This window comes from Cetorhinus maximus, chromosome 16, assembly GCF_964194155.1.
Source record: "Cetorhinus maximus chromosome 16, sCetMax3.hap1.1, whole genome shotgun sequence".
Taxonomy (NCBI): domain Eukaryota; kingdom Metazoa; phylum Chordata; class Chondrichthyes; order Lamniformes; family Cetorhinidae; genus Cetorhinus; species Cetorhinus maximus.
Genome location: NC_135894.1, coordinates 87,274,679 through 87,290,660, shown reverse-complemented (window position 1 = coordinate 87,290,660; position 15,982 = coordinate 87,274,679). Strand labels below are relative to the sequence as shown.

Sequence of the window (15,982 nt, the reverse complement as noted above, 5' to 3'; positions counted from 1 at the left end):
AAATTTTCTTCCTTAAAAGACATTAGTGAACCAGATGGGTTTTTATGGCAATTGGTATTTTCATGGTCACCAGTAATAATAGCAGCATTTTATTTCAGATAGCATGTGTGCTTACTCTCTCTGAGGTAGTGCAGGTGTGACAGGAGGATGTCGGCATTGTAGCTTGGGGTGAGACGCTGAAAATCCTCTTTGGTCATTTTGCATAGCTCCTTCCCATCAACATTCTGGAAGAGTGACACGTTGACATCGATCAAGCTATATTCCTTCACTGCCCACTCCAGCCACTGCCTCACGTGATCTGTGGACCATAGTGTAGGATCTATATGTGGGCGGGAGGGAAGTGGGTGGTTGAGAGAAAGAAAACACATATGTTAACAATGTTATCTTGGAGCAGTGAGTGAGCTTTACTTGGCACCTAACCATTTTATACCTGACTTTAGTGCTTCATGCTGATACTGAGCACTTGAGTTAAAACTGTTCCATTCGCAGCACTAAGATCCTCACCTTAACGAGTACAAACATTGCAAAGAAGTTAATAAAATTGCTCAATTATGTGGCCACTGACTGAGTTTGAGTGTTCCTAAAATAAATGCTGGGAAGCCCCAAATTTGCACAGAGCACACTGGAAGAGAACGGGGAAGGTATCTCTTCTCTCTCTCCCCTTCAGTCCACAGATGTGTGCTGTTTCACCAACAAGGTTTCCAGGAAGGCCTGGAAAAGCTGTTCTATCCCATTGTTCATCATCTCCACCCTTCTCTACCAGCAAATCGGTTGGGACAGAGATTAGAACTTGCTTGCTCTAGTTCAGAGTCAGCTTTATAGGATCTATGGCACCCAAGTGTTAACCAGGGAAAGAAAGTGAATAGGCAGTGATATCCATGCAGGTAATATCCCCGCACCCTTTACTAATACTTACTGCAAAGGAAAGTTTCAAGGAGGCTGGCACCTCTTAAAAGCTGAAATGTAAACTCATGCGACCAAAAACATTTTGAGCTTTTTATGGGTCTCTTCTGTAGTGTAAGGGTCTGGCACATCCAGGGTTAAGGTGAGATTGAATACAATGCTCCCCACAGAGGACAGGATTTTCAGATCATCGGATGGGCGCAGAGGGTGGGCCCGGGAGCGGTCGGGAAATGGCCCACCGCCCAATCAACGGGCAGCCATGGTGAAAGGCGCGCTGAGCAGCTCAGCGCTGCCAAGGTGGGGGTGGGAGGAAGGCGAGCGCAAAAGTCTGTACCTGCGCCGGGGAGTGCGCACTGAAATCTCCCTGAAGGCAGGGAGATGCCTCAGGGAGCTGAAGAATTTTAAACCAAATGAATAAAGTTTTAAAAAATCCGGAAATAATGTACACAAATCGGACTCACTCATCTTAACATGTATGTTTGAAAAATTCTGCCTAAAAATGTTTATTCTTTTTGTTTAATTACGGAAACCTCATCCCGCCTGTGGGTGAGGTTTCCTAAAAAATTCCAAAGGCCACCTAACCGATTCGCCCGTCTGCCAACCGTAACGTTGGACGGGCAGTGAAAAATACAGCTTTAATTGATTAATGGCCTTAATAGGCCTTTTAATTGTCAGCGGGCGCACTGCCAACTCTCACGTGCACGATGACATCATTGCGCGCTATTTCATGCTCAGGCATGTTGGGCGTGCGCCCACACGCTGAGTGGAAAATCCCACCCATGGTAATGTAAAAAGACACATGACCTAGGTCATTGTGGTGCTGAGCAGAGCCGTGTTAAGACCTAGACATGGAGATAGCTCCTTGCCTGTACCCTTCGCTGTGTATATGTATATAGTTACAAGTAGTTATTAAAGACTTGCTGTTAACATACAGCAGACAACAAAGACTTCTTTAACAGACATGTTCTATAAACAACACCATCCCAACATGGTGGCAGCTCAGGATCAAAAACCCTCAACCTCACTGGAATGCTGAAAGACTGAGAAAAGGAAAAATTTCAATGGAAATTCTGGCCTGAAAGAAGATCCCAATTGAAGCTGAAGATGCTGAGAAAATTCACCAGAGAAAGCTCCATAGAAAAGAGCCTGGAAGCTGAATGCAGAGATTTTACTGCAGCAGAAGACTCCACAGAATCTCCTTTGGAAGCCCAGCTTCAGCATCCAGAGCCTGCAGGGGTGAGCTAAATCTTTTTAAGTTTCAGGCTGCAGCTAGTCCTGAGAACCCCTTTTGCCAATCCAGAGTCAGAAGCATCATTTGAGCGAAAGTCATCACTAAACCTGATTCCTGGCTCCAAGCCTCAACAGGTGGCTTCTGAGTTCCAAATAAAAGAAAGATTAATTAAATTACTCAGCCTCTCTGGAACGTAAAGCAGCTAGACTGCGTTGAATTTGAACGCCTCGCTACTTGCGACAGTAAATCGCCAAACGAAATAAGTTGGCAGACAGCCAACCCATGCAGCCATTGTTAAAAATTCTTTTCCAGAAGCACGCCACTGGCATTTTGCAGATCCCGCCAAAGCCGGCAAAAGTGGGAAATCCTTTGTACTGCAATGAATGGCGACACTATCTTGAAAGCCTGTAAGGTCTTAAACTGTACCCACACATTAAGCATCCTTAACATGGATCCACCATTCCACGCTCCCAACTCCACTTGGCCCAAGGCCCAGACCAGTCATGAAATTGGGGTCTTTGGGGGAAAAATATTTTTAAGTGACAGGATTGCTCCCGACTTCAGCAAAAATTATGCCGACTTGCAAGCAAAAGATGATCTAACCCTAGACAAAGCAATCTGGATAGTTAGACTGTCTGAGCAACACAGGACAATTCTAAAGGGAGAGAACACAACATTGGGCAGAAGCCAACCCTCAGTCCAGCTTATCAGGTCACAAAGGTGCCGGGATAATCCAAGTCAGGGAAAACAATTCCTGAACCGCTCAGCAGAGTGACCTTGCAGTGCGAAGCACCCTGACAGGAGAGGTCAGTGTCCTACAAGTACAGCCCAGTGCTTCCGCTGCAGCAGGAAGGGACATTTTGGCAAACTGCGCAAGTCAGAACCCCAGCGCCACACAGATAGCCCAAAGGTAATCCACGAGGTCGAGATCAAAAACCCAGAAGACGCACAGGGTGAGCTCAAAGATCGTGGTCCTTCATTTTGGAATGTTGACATCCTGGTAAATGGTCATCTAACAAATTTTAAATTTGACTCAGGTGCCAGTGTGACAGTCCAGTCAGATGAGGAACCAGAGCTCAAAGACCTCCAGCTTCAAACAACAGACATTTCACTTCACTTCACGTGACAGGGGGACTCTGCCTTCCAGACATGGGCACCCTGCAGGCAACTCTGAGGTATAAGAACAAAATGATCTAAACAACCCTCATTGTCGTCCACAACCAGGACTACTCTCTATTAAGCTGCAGCGCCTGTATCAAACTCAACCTCCTGCAACAGATTGACAAGGTCAACCGATAAAAGGCCTGGCTCCAAATACAGGCATGAGTTGCCAAAGCTCTTCACAGGACTAGGCCGCCTGAAAAATGCGTACAGGATTACGCTCAGGGATGACGCTTAACCGCCTTTTCACTCCATGAAAAGTTCCCCGGCCTCTCATGAAGAAAGGACAGCAGCAGCTGGACAAGATGGTGAACATGGAGGTCACCTCCCCACCAAACAAGTTACCGCATGGTGCTCCGAGATGGTCCCAGTCCTAAAAACGAGCGGGTCCCTCCACATATGTGTTGACCTGACACAGCTTAACAAGGCCATGGCCAAGGAGGTCTATCCCGTCTCCTCAGTGGATGAGAGCCTCATTAAGCTCTCCAGGAGCACGGCGTTTTCCAAACTAGATGCTAACAGTGGTTTCTGGCAGCTTCTCCTCGATGAGACCGCATTTATTACTCCTTCTGGCAGATTTTGCTTCAACCATCTGCCCTTTGGGATCACGTCAGCGCCAGAGATATTCCAATGCACGATGTCTGACATTTTTCAGGGCTTTCAGGGGGTCATGTGCCTCATAGAGGATGCCTTGGTTCACGGAGTCACAGTGGGAGAGCATGATGAGAGACTCACGGAAGTCTTGGAGTGACTGCAGGAGGCAGGGCTGGTGCTGAATGACAAATGCGAATTCACCAAGTCCTCCATTCAGTTCCTGGGCCATGTCCATCAGCAACAAAGGCATCACAGTGGACCCACAAAAAAACCAAGGCAATCGCCGACTTCTGCACCCCTGCCTCTGTCCCCGATCTCCAGCATCTCCTGGGGATGGTAAACTTGCTGGTGGTTTTTACCTCACTTGGTGTAGGATAAGGGTATTCAGCAGAGTAAGGGTTAATGGTGGACTGGAGAACAGTACTGCCCACATAGTGATGTAGAGAGTCACATGATAGTAGATGGCCTGTGGAAAATAATCTGAGGGGAGCCAGCATGGAGGCAGCATGGCAGTGCTTGGGATATGTACTTAGCTATGGGTTAACAATAAATGGTTTATGTTCAACCATACCAGCCTCCAGACCGCTCTGTGAAGCACCAAACAATCTTTTCAACACTTGGCACAGGTCACAGAACCGTTGAGACACCTGCTCAAGAGAAATCAAGCGTGGTACTGGGATTCCCAGCAAGAGCGAGCGTTCACTCGCATCAGTGTGATGCTGCTCTCCACTGACGTTCTGCCCCAGTACAAACCAGACCTGCCCGACAGGGTGGTCCTCTTTCAGGAGCAACTGGGTGGCAGTTGTCCACCCTCCCACTACACTTCCAGAGGGCTGTTGGACATGGGGGAAAGATACGCCATCATCGACAGAGAAGATCCTGCAGTCACACGGGTATGGAGGAAGTTTTCTGACCACATCATCGACCTCAAGATTACAATCAAGATGGACCATAAACCACTGGCCTCCTTGTTGAACAAGAAAGATATGCAAAGATGCCTCGTAGAATCCAGAGGTTTCACCTATGTCTTGTGAGATTCACCTATGAGACTGTTTACATCCAAGGAAAAATATCAGAGAATGGCAGCCACACTTTCAAGGGCAACCGTGGGCCTCAAGACAAATCAGGATGCCGGCTTTGTCGCAGCACTCAAGGCCTACTCCCGTACTGCTACCATGCACCTGCCGGCAACCACACCTAAACTCCAGCAAATCCACCAGGAGCAACTCCATAAAGAAGAGTCCACCCCCAACTGCACCTACTACCAACAAGGGTAGCCTCGACAGAGACCAAATGGAGATGCAGCTAAAATGTGGTTTGAGCAGCAGAATCACTTTACAGTCATGGATGACCTCTTGGTCAAAGATGGACAGCTGGTCATCCCAGCCTCCCTGTGACCAGATGTCCTTCAAGAGATACATCAGGGTCATCTGGGCATCACCAAGTGCGAGGTATGGGCCCAATCCACCGACTGGTGGCCGGGCACTTCCAAAGCGATAGAACAGACCATCGTGAATTGCCAGCTTTGTGTGTTCCACTGCCAGGAATAAAGGGAGCCATTCACTCCCACACAATCCCCCAGCAGGCCTTGGGAGAGGGCGGGTGCAGACCTCTTTGTTTACAACGGCAAATCCTTCCTGATCGTGATGGACGACTTCTCTAGATCGGTGGAGGTAAAACAGTTTCGTACGACACCACAGAGACAGTTATCAAAGCGCTAAAAGATATGTTTACGAGCCATGGCATCCCGGACAAGCTCATATCCGATAAGGGCCCACAATTCTCTAACGCACGCTTCACACATTTCACAGCCACAGCCAGCTTCCGCCATCACACCAGCTCCTCAAGATACCCGCAGTCAAAACGGTGAGGCGGAACGAGGGACGTGTATGGTGAAAGCCCTCCTGAAGGAAAATGAGAAGTTCCTCACCACACTGCTCACTTACAAGCTGAGCCCTTACCGTGTGACCTGACCTATCCGAGCTGCTGGTGGGCAGGAAACTTCGCACACAACTTCCGATCCTGCCAAAAAAACTCATACCAGGGTTGGTAGCCAAGGGCTACCAGGACATACAAGCAAGAGAGCAGTCCTACTGGCGGAAGCAAGCTTCTGCCTACAGCAGAAGGCACCACACCAGACACTTGGCACAGCTGCAGCAGGGTGACAAGGTCTGGATCCCGGACAGCTTGAGACAAGGATCGCGTCTCCGATGGAATGAAGACCAACCCCAGTGCAACCAGATTGGCAAGGCAGAGGGCACCGTCTGACAAATCGGGAAGAGTCTCCACCCTCTCCCATGGTGGAGGAGTATCAATGATGATATTTAAATGCCAGCCAAACCTCCAAACCAACAGTAAGAACCAGAGCTGACAGAGCCTACCACTCCTCCAACAAAGATGTGGAAAAATTATAAGGCTTCCAGGCTGCCTGAATCTTTAACTTAAAGGACTTGAAGTGGGGGAGATGGGGTAATGAGAATGTTGTAATGATGCTAATACAGTCATAGCAATAATGTTGGAATAGCATTAAGATAGTAACAACAAGTTAAATGCATAAGACTAATAACAATGTAAGACATGAAGTAGATTAGTGTAACTCCATATCCACAGGATAGAGACTTGGGGGGAGGTATAGTATAAGGGTCTGGCACATACAGGGTTAACGTGGGACCTAATACAATACTGCCACACAGTGATGTAGGAAGACATAGGGCAGGATTTTACATCCATGGATGGGCGCGCACCCGACCCGATTGGGCGTAAAATCTGGCAGGATGATGATTACCGTATATACGTATACAGTTACAAGTAGTTAATAAAGACTTGCTGTTAACATACAAAAGACCACAAAGACTTCTTTAACACACACCAGCCCAACATCTTCCAGAATCTCTTACATGATATTTTTCCATTGACTTGAAAAATATTGCCAACATTTTTCATTTCAAACCAGGTAAAAGTGACAGAGACTAGGAAACAATACTCCAAAAAGAGTTTGGACTATTATTCTGTGTACTTCAATGGATGGAATGTTGTCCATGGTGAAAAATCAGCTGTTGAATTGTTACAGCCCTGCTCACACTAATGGAATAGACCAATTTCAGCTCAATTAAGGTGTCTCGCACAGCGGCGAAATTTGGATGAATTCGAAATAAGCAACTGTCTCAGGGCTGCTGTGCCAAATGATACAGGAAAGTCACTTATGATGTATATCGAACAGCTGATACATGTCTGCCAAATTTCTGCTCCCACCAAAATGGAAAATTATTGCCTCTGTCTCTTCCTCGCCAAGGCTACATATTGTTTGAGGAATTATCAAAAGCATTTGGCATCAGTATTTGGTACCAAATAGAGATGAGTCAGCCTATGAACCTAGCATTTACACTACAGATAGGGCCTATGTGTTTGCCTTCAACCATCTTTCCTTCCCTCCACACCCACCACCTCGTCCCCTCCAAACACACATACACATGTTCTCTCACTACAGAAATCCTTTCCATAAACAGTCAACAGAAACCTATTTGAATTTATCATTTACTATGTAATGCCACTACAAGGCAAAAAAGACAGAAGAAAATTTGACAGCAGCACACAATGACTTCCAAGAAGCTTGACACCGTCCAGGACAAAGCAGTCCGCTTGATTGGCACCACATCCACAAACATTCACTCCCTCCACCACCGACGCACAGTAGCAGCAGTGTGTACCATCTATAAGATGCTCTGTAGGAATTCACCAAGGCTCCTTCATCAGCACTTTCCAAACCCATGACCACTACCACCTAGAAGGACAAGGGCAGCAGATAGATGGGAACACCACCACCTGGAAGTTCCCCTCCAAGTCACTCACCATCCTGACTTGGAAATATATCACCATTCCTTCACTGTCGCTGAGTGAAAATCTTGGAACTCCCTTCCTAACAGCACTGTGGGTGTACCTACAGCACATGGACTGTAGTGGTTCAAGAAGACAGCTCACCACCACCTTCCCAAGGACAACTAGGGATGGGCAATAAATGCTGGCCCAGCAAGCAAAATGCACATCCCGTGAATGAATAAAAAAAATGATCCCAAGCCCTGGTTTTGCTACAATTTATAAACAAGGACATAATATGTGAAACCTGGAAAATTCTGTTTCCACACAGCCTCACACTTTTACAATGTGATGGGAGAAGCACAGTGTGCCCATCACCTCATGTGGTCATGTGGGTCCTTCCTCAGATTATTGGAATAAAGTAGAAACCCCTGGCAAGAGTGTGACCTGCAATATTGGAGCACTTAAAGGGAATGCAAAACAACTGGAATTGCGTCAGTCACCTGTCATGCACCCCACCACATAATCAGTTCCTCTGACTACAATAGATCTGATTATCAGGAATGTCATATGATGGCAAATATGATCCCACCTATTTTGCATCCTTGTTCATGTCTAACTTCATCCCTCCCCACACCCCCTGAATATCTGACTATTTCTGGTTTTGTGTTTGTTTCTGTGGCCGTCAGTTCTGCAAGTTAACAGCGACAAGCAAAAAAAAAGCATCCTTTCAAATAATTACCTGCTGGCACAATCACTCTCCGCTCATTAGTTGTCATGTTGGGAGGTGGCACGTGCTTCTCCTCCATGTAGCTGCTGTAGCTCATTGGAATGCTGTCCGAACTGCTGACCATCTTCCCTGCTTTCGCTATGCTGCAGTGTTCTGGCGAATTTCTGTGCAAGTTAAAAGGTTACATGAAAATCAATGGAATATTTACGAGCCAAATGCAGGTGTTATGTAGCTGGGGCACCTGGGGGTGGCTGGGAGAGAGAAGGAGCTTGGCATTGTGCAAGACCATATAGCCCTTCACAATCTCACACACACACACACTTTAGTGTTAAACAGAATGAATGTTTTATTACGTGGTGTGCATTTCACATCCCTTTAAAACAACAGATGCATTGCATAAAATTCTGTGTAGGGGGTTCTTTTGGCAGAACAAAATGTTAGTGATTTGGGGTCTGCGCAGGGCACTAAACAATTTAACGAGGCTACTTTTAGCAGAGGCAACATGAGATGCAGAGATCAGTTTTTGGGCCGGTGAAACAGAGATTCATTGATCAGAATGAATAGGCTCCCTACCCGAGTGTCAATTTGACAACACACTTTCAAAGTATGGCTGTTATCAGTAACTGCGCCATCTTGTTATCCATTTTATAACCAAGCTCCAATTCTAACCACCACTAATGAGAAAGGGGGTATGTGGGAAGTTCAAATAGCAGCAGCGTAGTGCTCACTTTGCCCACTCAACACTCGCTCCTCATACTGTTTTAACAGGGATACTTCGAGCAGCTCTCAGGACTCTCATCCCAGACAGGGTGAGATCCTCATTAACGTGCAATAGTGTGGGCCTGGTGATGTCAATCAATCAACTCCCCGCCATGATTTTTAGGTCACATTGTGTGGCTGGCACCCGGTAATGGCTCCACCAGGCATCAAGGAGCAACAGCAGCTAGGCCCAGACTAAGGCCAAGAACGTATAAGTTAATTTTGGTTTTTAACGTTTCTCTGTGAGCCAGGAGAAGCAGGAGTGTTCCTTCCAACCCAAAAAAGAAATTAGGGGCCTCTTCCGCCCCAGATATCCCCCCCTCTGCCTACGTTTGTGTCCAGAGAATGCATCCCCCCACCACTCATCTGACTGATTGTAGCTGTTGCCATGGGTAACCAACAGTGGCCTCCCGTTGCACTCTCTCTCCTCTCGCATCAAGCCCACACCATTCCCGGCATGTTCGGGCAGGAGTTGGGTCTGCGCTATGGTAACAAGGCCTGGGAGTTAAAATGGCCCAGCATGACCTGCAACTTGCCCCACTAACCCCATGTTGATCTCTCACTCTGAGTTAAAACAGCTCATCAATCTTCCCAGAATCTTCTGAGTTTCCTTTCCACTTCATCACAAGCCAACATTTGCTGTGGTAAAGCTCTCTGGTGCTGCTCATTTTCCTTCCCTTCCTCCCGAAATAGAAATTACCATTATTCAATGTATGTCAGTACCATAAAACATATCTGAGTCCAATGCCATTCTGACTCAATGTCCACAGATGTGAATCTTCTAGCAAGGGGCCATGGATGACAACCAATAATAAGAGCCTTTTCTCATCTCTCCCCTCCCTCATCCAGGGGCTCTGAGGTCAATTGTTAAAACCACAATATTTTCAGGAATGAAAGGAATTGAAGACTGAACTATCAGAAAAATAAGACCCAGTTCCTTACTAAAAAAAAATCAAAATGATTGAGGAACAAATTTCCTTTCATCTGTTCCCTCAGAAGGACAAGAGTAACAATGTCACGATGACTGGGACAGTTTGTTACTGTTTTATTATCATCGCTGGATGAAAATCTCGGAATTCACTATCTAAAAGAATTATAGTAACACCATCACCATCTCACAATTATAGCCTTGCCAGAAATTCTAATAAACTGTCTATCAAGCCTTTGGCTGTGTAATACACAGTTTGGGAAGTGGAATAAAGTAGAAACCCCTGGCAAGAGTGTGACCTGCAATATTGGAGCACTTAAAGGGTGTCAGGTTAGGTGTAGCATGGCTAAAGCCTTTAGCACCGAGCAAGTCTGAGCTGATGAATCTTCAGTTATGATCCATGATTCTGATGTATTACCTCACAACCACAAGGTATGGGCATTTGCCTAACATTCATCTGTTGCACGGATCGTTGGATTGGGAGGGTCATTTTCACCTTTTTCAATAGTGTAAAATGGGTGATATGGGATAAGCCACCATTAATAGACCTCTCCCAATTTTCAATCCCCATTGAAGTCCCTCGCAATGAAAATTGGTAGAGTTTTAAAGTGGCCAGCTGGCTCAATATCTCCCATGTTATACTATCACCCACAGTTAAAATTACCCCACGGCTGATTATAATTTTAATAAAAGCCTGAGGTTACAGGCTGGAGAGTGGAATATTGATAACTATCCTGTGTGAGATTGACACTGAGGACAGGAGACCTAGTAGGCCTGATGCATCTTTACAAACAGAGCGAAACTAATCTTTGTGCTCATACTTCTCATTAACTCCACTGAAAATATAAACAAAAGTAACGGTGCATTTAAAATGCACAGTCGTGGAGTAGCAAGATGATTTGGGTACAAAAAAAATGCTGTTCTATTTAGTTGGTGGAATTGTTTGGTTACTATGATTAAGATTGAGTTTGCCATGGGTGATTGGGTTAAGTGGTCTCAACTGCCTGAAATCAAGAGTTGGCCTGAAAGTGTAAGTGTCTGTGGTTTATGGTGTCAGTCCCCAGTAACTTTGAAAAGAGTAACATTTTGAAGTTTATATAAGTCAGGTTCACAAGTAGCAGCTGCTAAAATTACATCACGCTTGCAGAGGGTTGCCAACCCTCCAGGTCTGTCCTGGAATCTCCATAAATTAAGGATTAATCTCCCTGGACATTGCTGCCAGCAACCCAGGAGAAAAATCATAGGGACATTAATAATATATTTTGATTTCATTTTCTTTAATGTATTTGTGATAAAAATATTTTTAAAAAATCGATTGAGGAGTTTGACTGGGTGGGGCAGTTGGAGGCAGGTGGTCATATGTTGAGATATCCAAGAATGTGTCCAACCAGGCAGAGCTGGCAAGCCAACGTTCACAGCTGTGGTTGAGGTTAGACAAACACAGACTTCGGTATGCTGGTACAAGGAACTCAGAGAGTTAGCATGCAGGTACTGTAGGCAATTAGGAAGGCAAATGGCATGTTGGCCTTTATTGCAAGGGGATTGGAGTATAAGAATAAGGAGGCTTTGCTACAGCTGTATGGAGTTTTGGTGAGACCATGCCTGGAGTACTGTGTGCAGATTTGGTCTCCACCTTTAAGGAAGGGTATACTTGCATTGGGGGGGCAGTACAGCGAAGGTTTATATTGGTCCCTGGGATGAGGGGGTTGTCCTATGATGAGAGGCTGCGTAAATTGGGTCTATGCTGTCTGGGATTAGAAGAATGAGAAGTGATCTCATTGGGGCATACAAGATTCTGAAGGGGCTTGACAGGGTAGACACAGAGGCTATTTCCGCTGGCTGGGGGATCTAAAATACGGGGGTATAGTTGCAGGATAAGGGGTCAAATATTTAGAACTTAGAGGAGGAGAAATTACTTCACTGAAAGAGTTGTGTATCTTTGGAATTCTCTACCCCAGGCGGTTGAGGATGCTCTATCATTGACCATATTAAAACTGAGATAGACAGATTTTTGGTCTTTCAGGGAATCAAGGGATATGGGGAGTGGACAGGAAAGTGCAGTTGAAACCCAAGATCAGCATGATCATGTTGAATGGCAGAGCAGGCTTGACAGGCCCAATGGTCTAATCCTGCTTCTGCCTATTGAGTTCTTGCGTGTTCATGTGAGAAGAGAGGGGGATATGGCAATATGGGAGATTTCTGTATTATATCTTATATGACTTTAGATAGACAGGGAAAATGTGACTTGAATACTGGTGCCAGCCACATGTGTATCCCTGAAAATGCACTGTTTCTATGGCAATTTAACACAAATAAACGCAACAAGCCGTGTACAGCCAGAAATCAAAACCAACTGCACTTCCCGCCATGGTAGTCCCTGAGCTTTCGTATTCTACAAGTTGATTCTAATCAGTGCCCTACTCCCTATCCCTATCAAACAGAGCCACGGACTGCAGCGGTTCAAGAAAGGCAGCTCACCACCACCTTCTCAGGGGCAACGAGGGATAGGCAATAAATGCTGGCCTAGCCAGCAAAGCCCACACCCCATGAATGAATTTTTAAAAAAGTACATCCGTTTATGTTGACTGAGCACTGAAAGGAATCGAGACCCTCCTCGTGCCTCATCTATCAGGGTGTGACTGATTCTCTTCCATTCGCTTGGTAACATGAAGTGGAGAAGAGTTGGCATCTTTCCCGCATGGGAGGAGGGTGGGGGGCAGGAGTTGGGTTCGTGGCTTCAGTTCTGAGGTTAGAGCTTTGATGCTGCTGAAATCAGACCGACAGCACTTCAATATAACGCTATCACGCTCGAAGCGGAAAGAATTGCTTTCTATTTAAAATAAGCGTGGACTTTTCAGTTCTTCGGTGTGCATGTTTAGACATTTCCCAACAGCCCACTTATAAACAAGACTGTCTGGTTCAAAACTTGGACCAACGGCAGGCATATAGCAGAACGGTGCTGCAGAATGCCCAGAGGAATGCGCAGTTAAAATGTGCGTGTTCGTCGCTGTGTGCCAAGGGAGGTCTGTGCATGCGGAGAGCTGAGTAACAACCCACCCAGAAGAATCCTGTCTCCGTATGAATGAAACAGACTGCAGTCAGTTTACGACCTGACTCACGACAAACCTGACTTTGGTCTGGGATGTGTAATGTCTCCCAGTTGAGGAGGAGGGAAAAAGCCAGTGCTGCGACGTACTGTTAAATCCAAAAAAAAATATTCCGTTATTTTTGCTGCCACAGTTTCATATGCAGCTTTCCAAACCTCCTTAAACCCAAAACCTATTTGCATTTTTCATAAAATTGCTTTTAGGGTTTGCTAAGTCCAAACAAGGATAGAAATCAGGGCTTGGGATTTGTGGCTAGGTTGTAGGTTACAGGGAAATAGTGCAAGAGCAAGTTATTTCAGCTATTGTGTGACCGTCAGCTGGTCTCACTGTTCCTTCTCTATTGCAGGGTTTCCTGACATCAACCTGCTTACCAGCTTTTCACTGAGATGCTGCATCTTTACACACAGTCTTGTTCACTCTGAAGTGACTGCCACTCTCTTTGCCTGAGGTGCCGAAATTTCATTTCGGGGCCTCGGCATTTTCACTGCCACAGGAATGTTTCGAATCAGCCCTGCTTTGAAATGTTACCGTAAATCTCCCAATACCAGATGACAAAATCTGGTTACAAATGCAGACCAAGTACCCAGGAAATCCAGGCTTTCACCTCCATTTCTGACTGCAACCTGCTTTGTGTTTGTGTTGCTCTCAGGGGGCAACAACGTCTCCAAAATTACTGAGGACAATTACCCTTTTTTCCCGAAGGAGGGATCTGAGGCTTTCTCGAGGAAGTCAACTGGAACTCTTGTCAAGACTAGGATATACTGGGTCCACCTGTTGCAGTGGCTTTAAACAGGTGTAGGCCATTCAGCCCTTTCAGCCTGTGCCACCAATCAATTAGCTGAACTATATCTCAACTTCATTAACTGCCTTTGCTCTGTATCCCTCAATACCCTTCATGAAGGAAAATGTCCCGGCCCACAGCCTTTTCGGGACAGGGGTAAGAGTTCCAGGTTTCCACTAGTCTTTGTCTGAGCACATGCTGCCCGATTGACATGAGGAGGAACACGTTGTTAATGAAAAAATTAAAGTTTTAATTTCATTTTTATTTGCTTTTGGAAACCCATGGATGAGGTTTCTAAAACAAAAGGTAAGGCGTGTGCTAAGGCCACTTGGCCTTTTCGCCTGCCAGCCAACCGTTAGTTCGGTCAGTGGGCACATGCCGGAGCCTATCGCGCGACTGCGCGTTGACGAGGCACGCTTGGCCAATGGGCGCACCCGACCCGCTCGAGCGAAAATTTCTGCCCTTGAATTCCAGTCCCCCCGAGAAAAAAGGCACCTTCCATTCGCCATTTCGATTACTTCCTGTACCTATGCACTAGCTTTTAATGATTTGCTTATAGACACCTAAAAGTCTTTTCTCCTCCCATCCGTACAACTCAATATGCATTCCAAAAGGTGACTGTTATATCACAATCCCACCTTGAGGCTTTTAGATATTGAGTGATCAGGACATGAGCATTCATCACAGTGTACACAACTGCTATCCAAGTTTTGTTAGTTTTGATCATTCAGGTCAGCCTCTGGTTAATGGTGACTCCAACGATGTTGATGCTGGGAGGGAATTGGGCTGTGAGTGAGGGAGGTAAGGGGACCCAGAGGGCAGGAGTGTGAGTCTCTGCAATTGTCCAATAGGTTTGAGCTTCCCTTAGTTTGTCTGGATGAGAGCTGGGGCTGCAGGTTGGCTGAGCAAACTGACCATGGTACAGGAAACCATTCAAGTGGGGGGAGCAAATAGGAATGTAGTGGTAGTAGGGGATAGTATAGTGAGGGGGATTAACACTGTTCTCTGCAGCAAAGAGCGAGAGCCCAGATGGCTTTGTTGTCAGCCTGGGACATCTGCTCAGGGCTGGAGAGAAACTTGCAGTGGAAGGGGGAGGATCCAGTGGTCATGGTCTATGTAGGTGCCAACGACATGGGCTGGATGAGGAAGAAGGCTCTGCATAGTTTGTATGACGAGCTAGGCACCAAATTAAGAAGCAGTACCTCAAAGGTAATAATTTCCGGATTACTACCTAAACTATGTGCAAATTGGTATAAAACAAATAAGATTAGGGAAATGAATGCATGGCTCAAAGACTGGTGTGGGAGAAGAGGATTCCAGTTTGTGGGGCACTGGCACCAGTACTGGGGAAAGTGGGATCTGTACCGTTGGGACGGTCTACACCTGAACCCTGCTGAGGCTGGCGTCCTCGCGAGCTGCCTAACTAAGGAAGTAGAGAGGATTTTAAGCTGAATAGTGGGGGCAAGGGATCAAATCTGGGGAAGATGTGGTTAACCAAAGAGTAGAGACAAAGCAACAGAGACAGGTATTAATATGGGAAATGATAAACAGGCTGTGACAGGAAGAGAAAGAGAATATAAATCTAAGAGTAAATCAGCAGATAAGGCTAGACTCTACAAAAATAATAAAAGGGCAAAACTAAAGGCTCTGTATCTAAATGCACGTAGCAATCAAAACAAAACAGGTGAACTGATAGCACAAATTGAAATAAATATGATCTGACAGTCATTACAGAGACATGACTACAGGATGACATAGATTGGGACCTGAATATTGAAGGGTATGTGACATTTAGGAACGGCAGGAAGTTAGGAAAAGGCAAGGGGAGGCTCTGTTAATTAATGATGGCATTAGCATATTGGAGAGGGATGACCTAAATTCAGGAAACCAGGTTGTAAAAGCAGCTTTGGTTGAGATGAGGAATGATAAAGGCAAGAATTCACTACTGGGAGTGATGTACAAGCCCCCTAATTGT

At 45.9% G+C, this 15,982-nt stretch overlaps 1 protein-coding gene across 5 annotated transcripts in view; it reads right to left on the bottom strand.

The window, feature by feature from the left end:
* The window catches only part of erg (ETS transcription factor ERG), a 276,979-nt gene that overhangs the window by 25,358 nt on the left and 235,639 nt on the right, over positions 1–15,982 (bottom strand). For all 5 annotated transcript variants that reach the window (XM_078560286.1, XM_078560285.1, XM_078560287.1 and 2 more), the window contains 2 exons: positions 8,445–8,596; positions 116–319 (listed from right to left, as the gene is read on the bottom strand). In XM_078560286.1, coding sequence (XP_078416412.1) covers positions 116–319; positions 8,445–8,596 — 356 coding nt within the window. The remainder of the gene's footprint in view (positions 1–115; positions 320–8,444; positions 8,597–15,982) is intronic.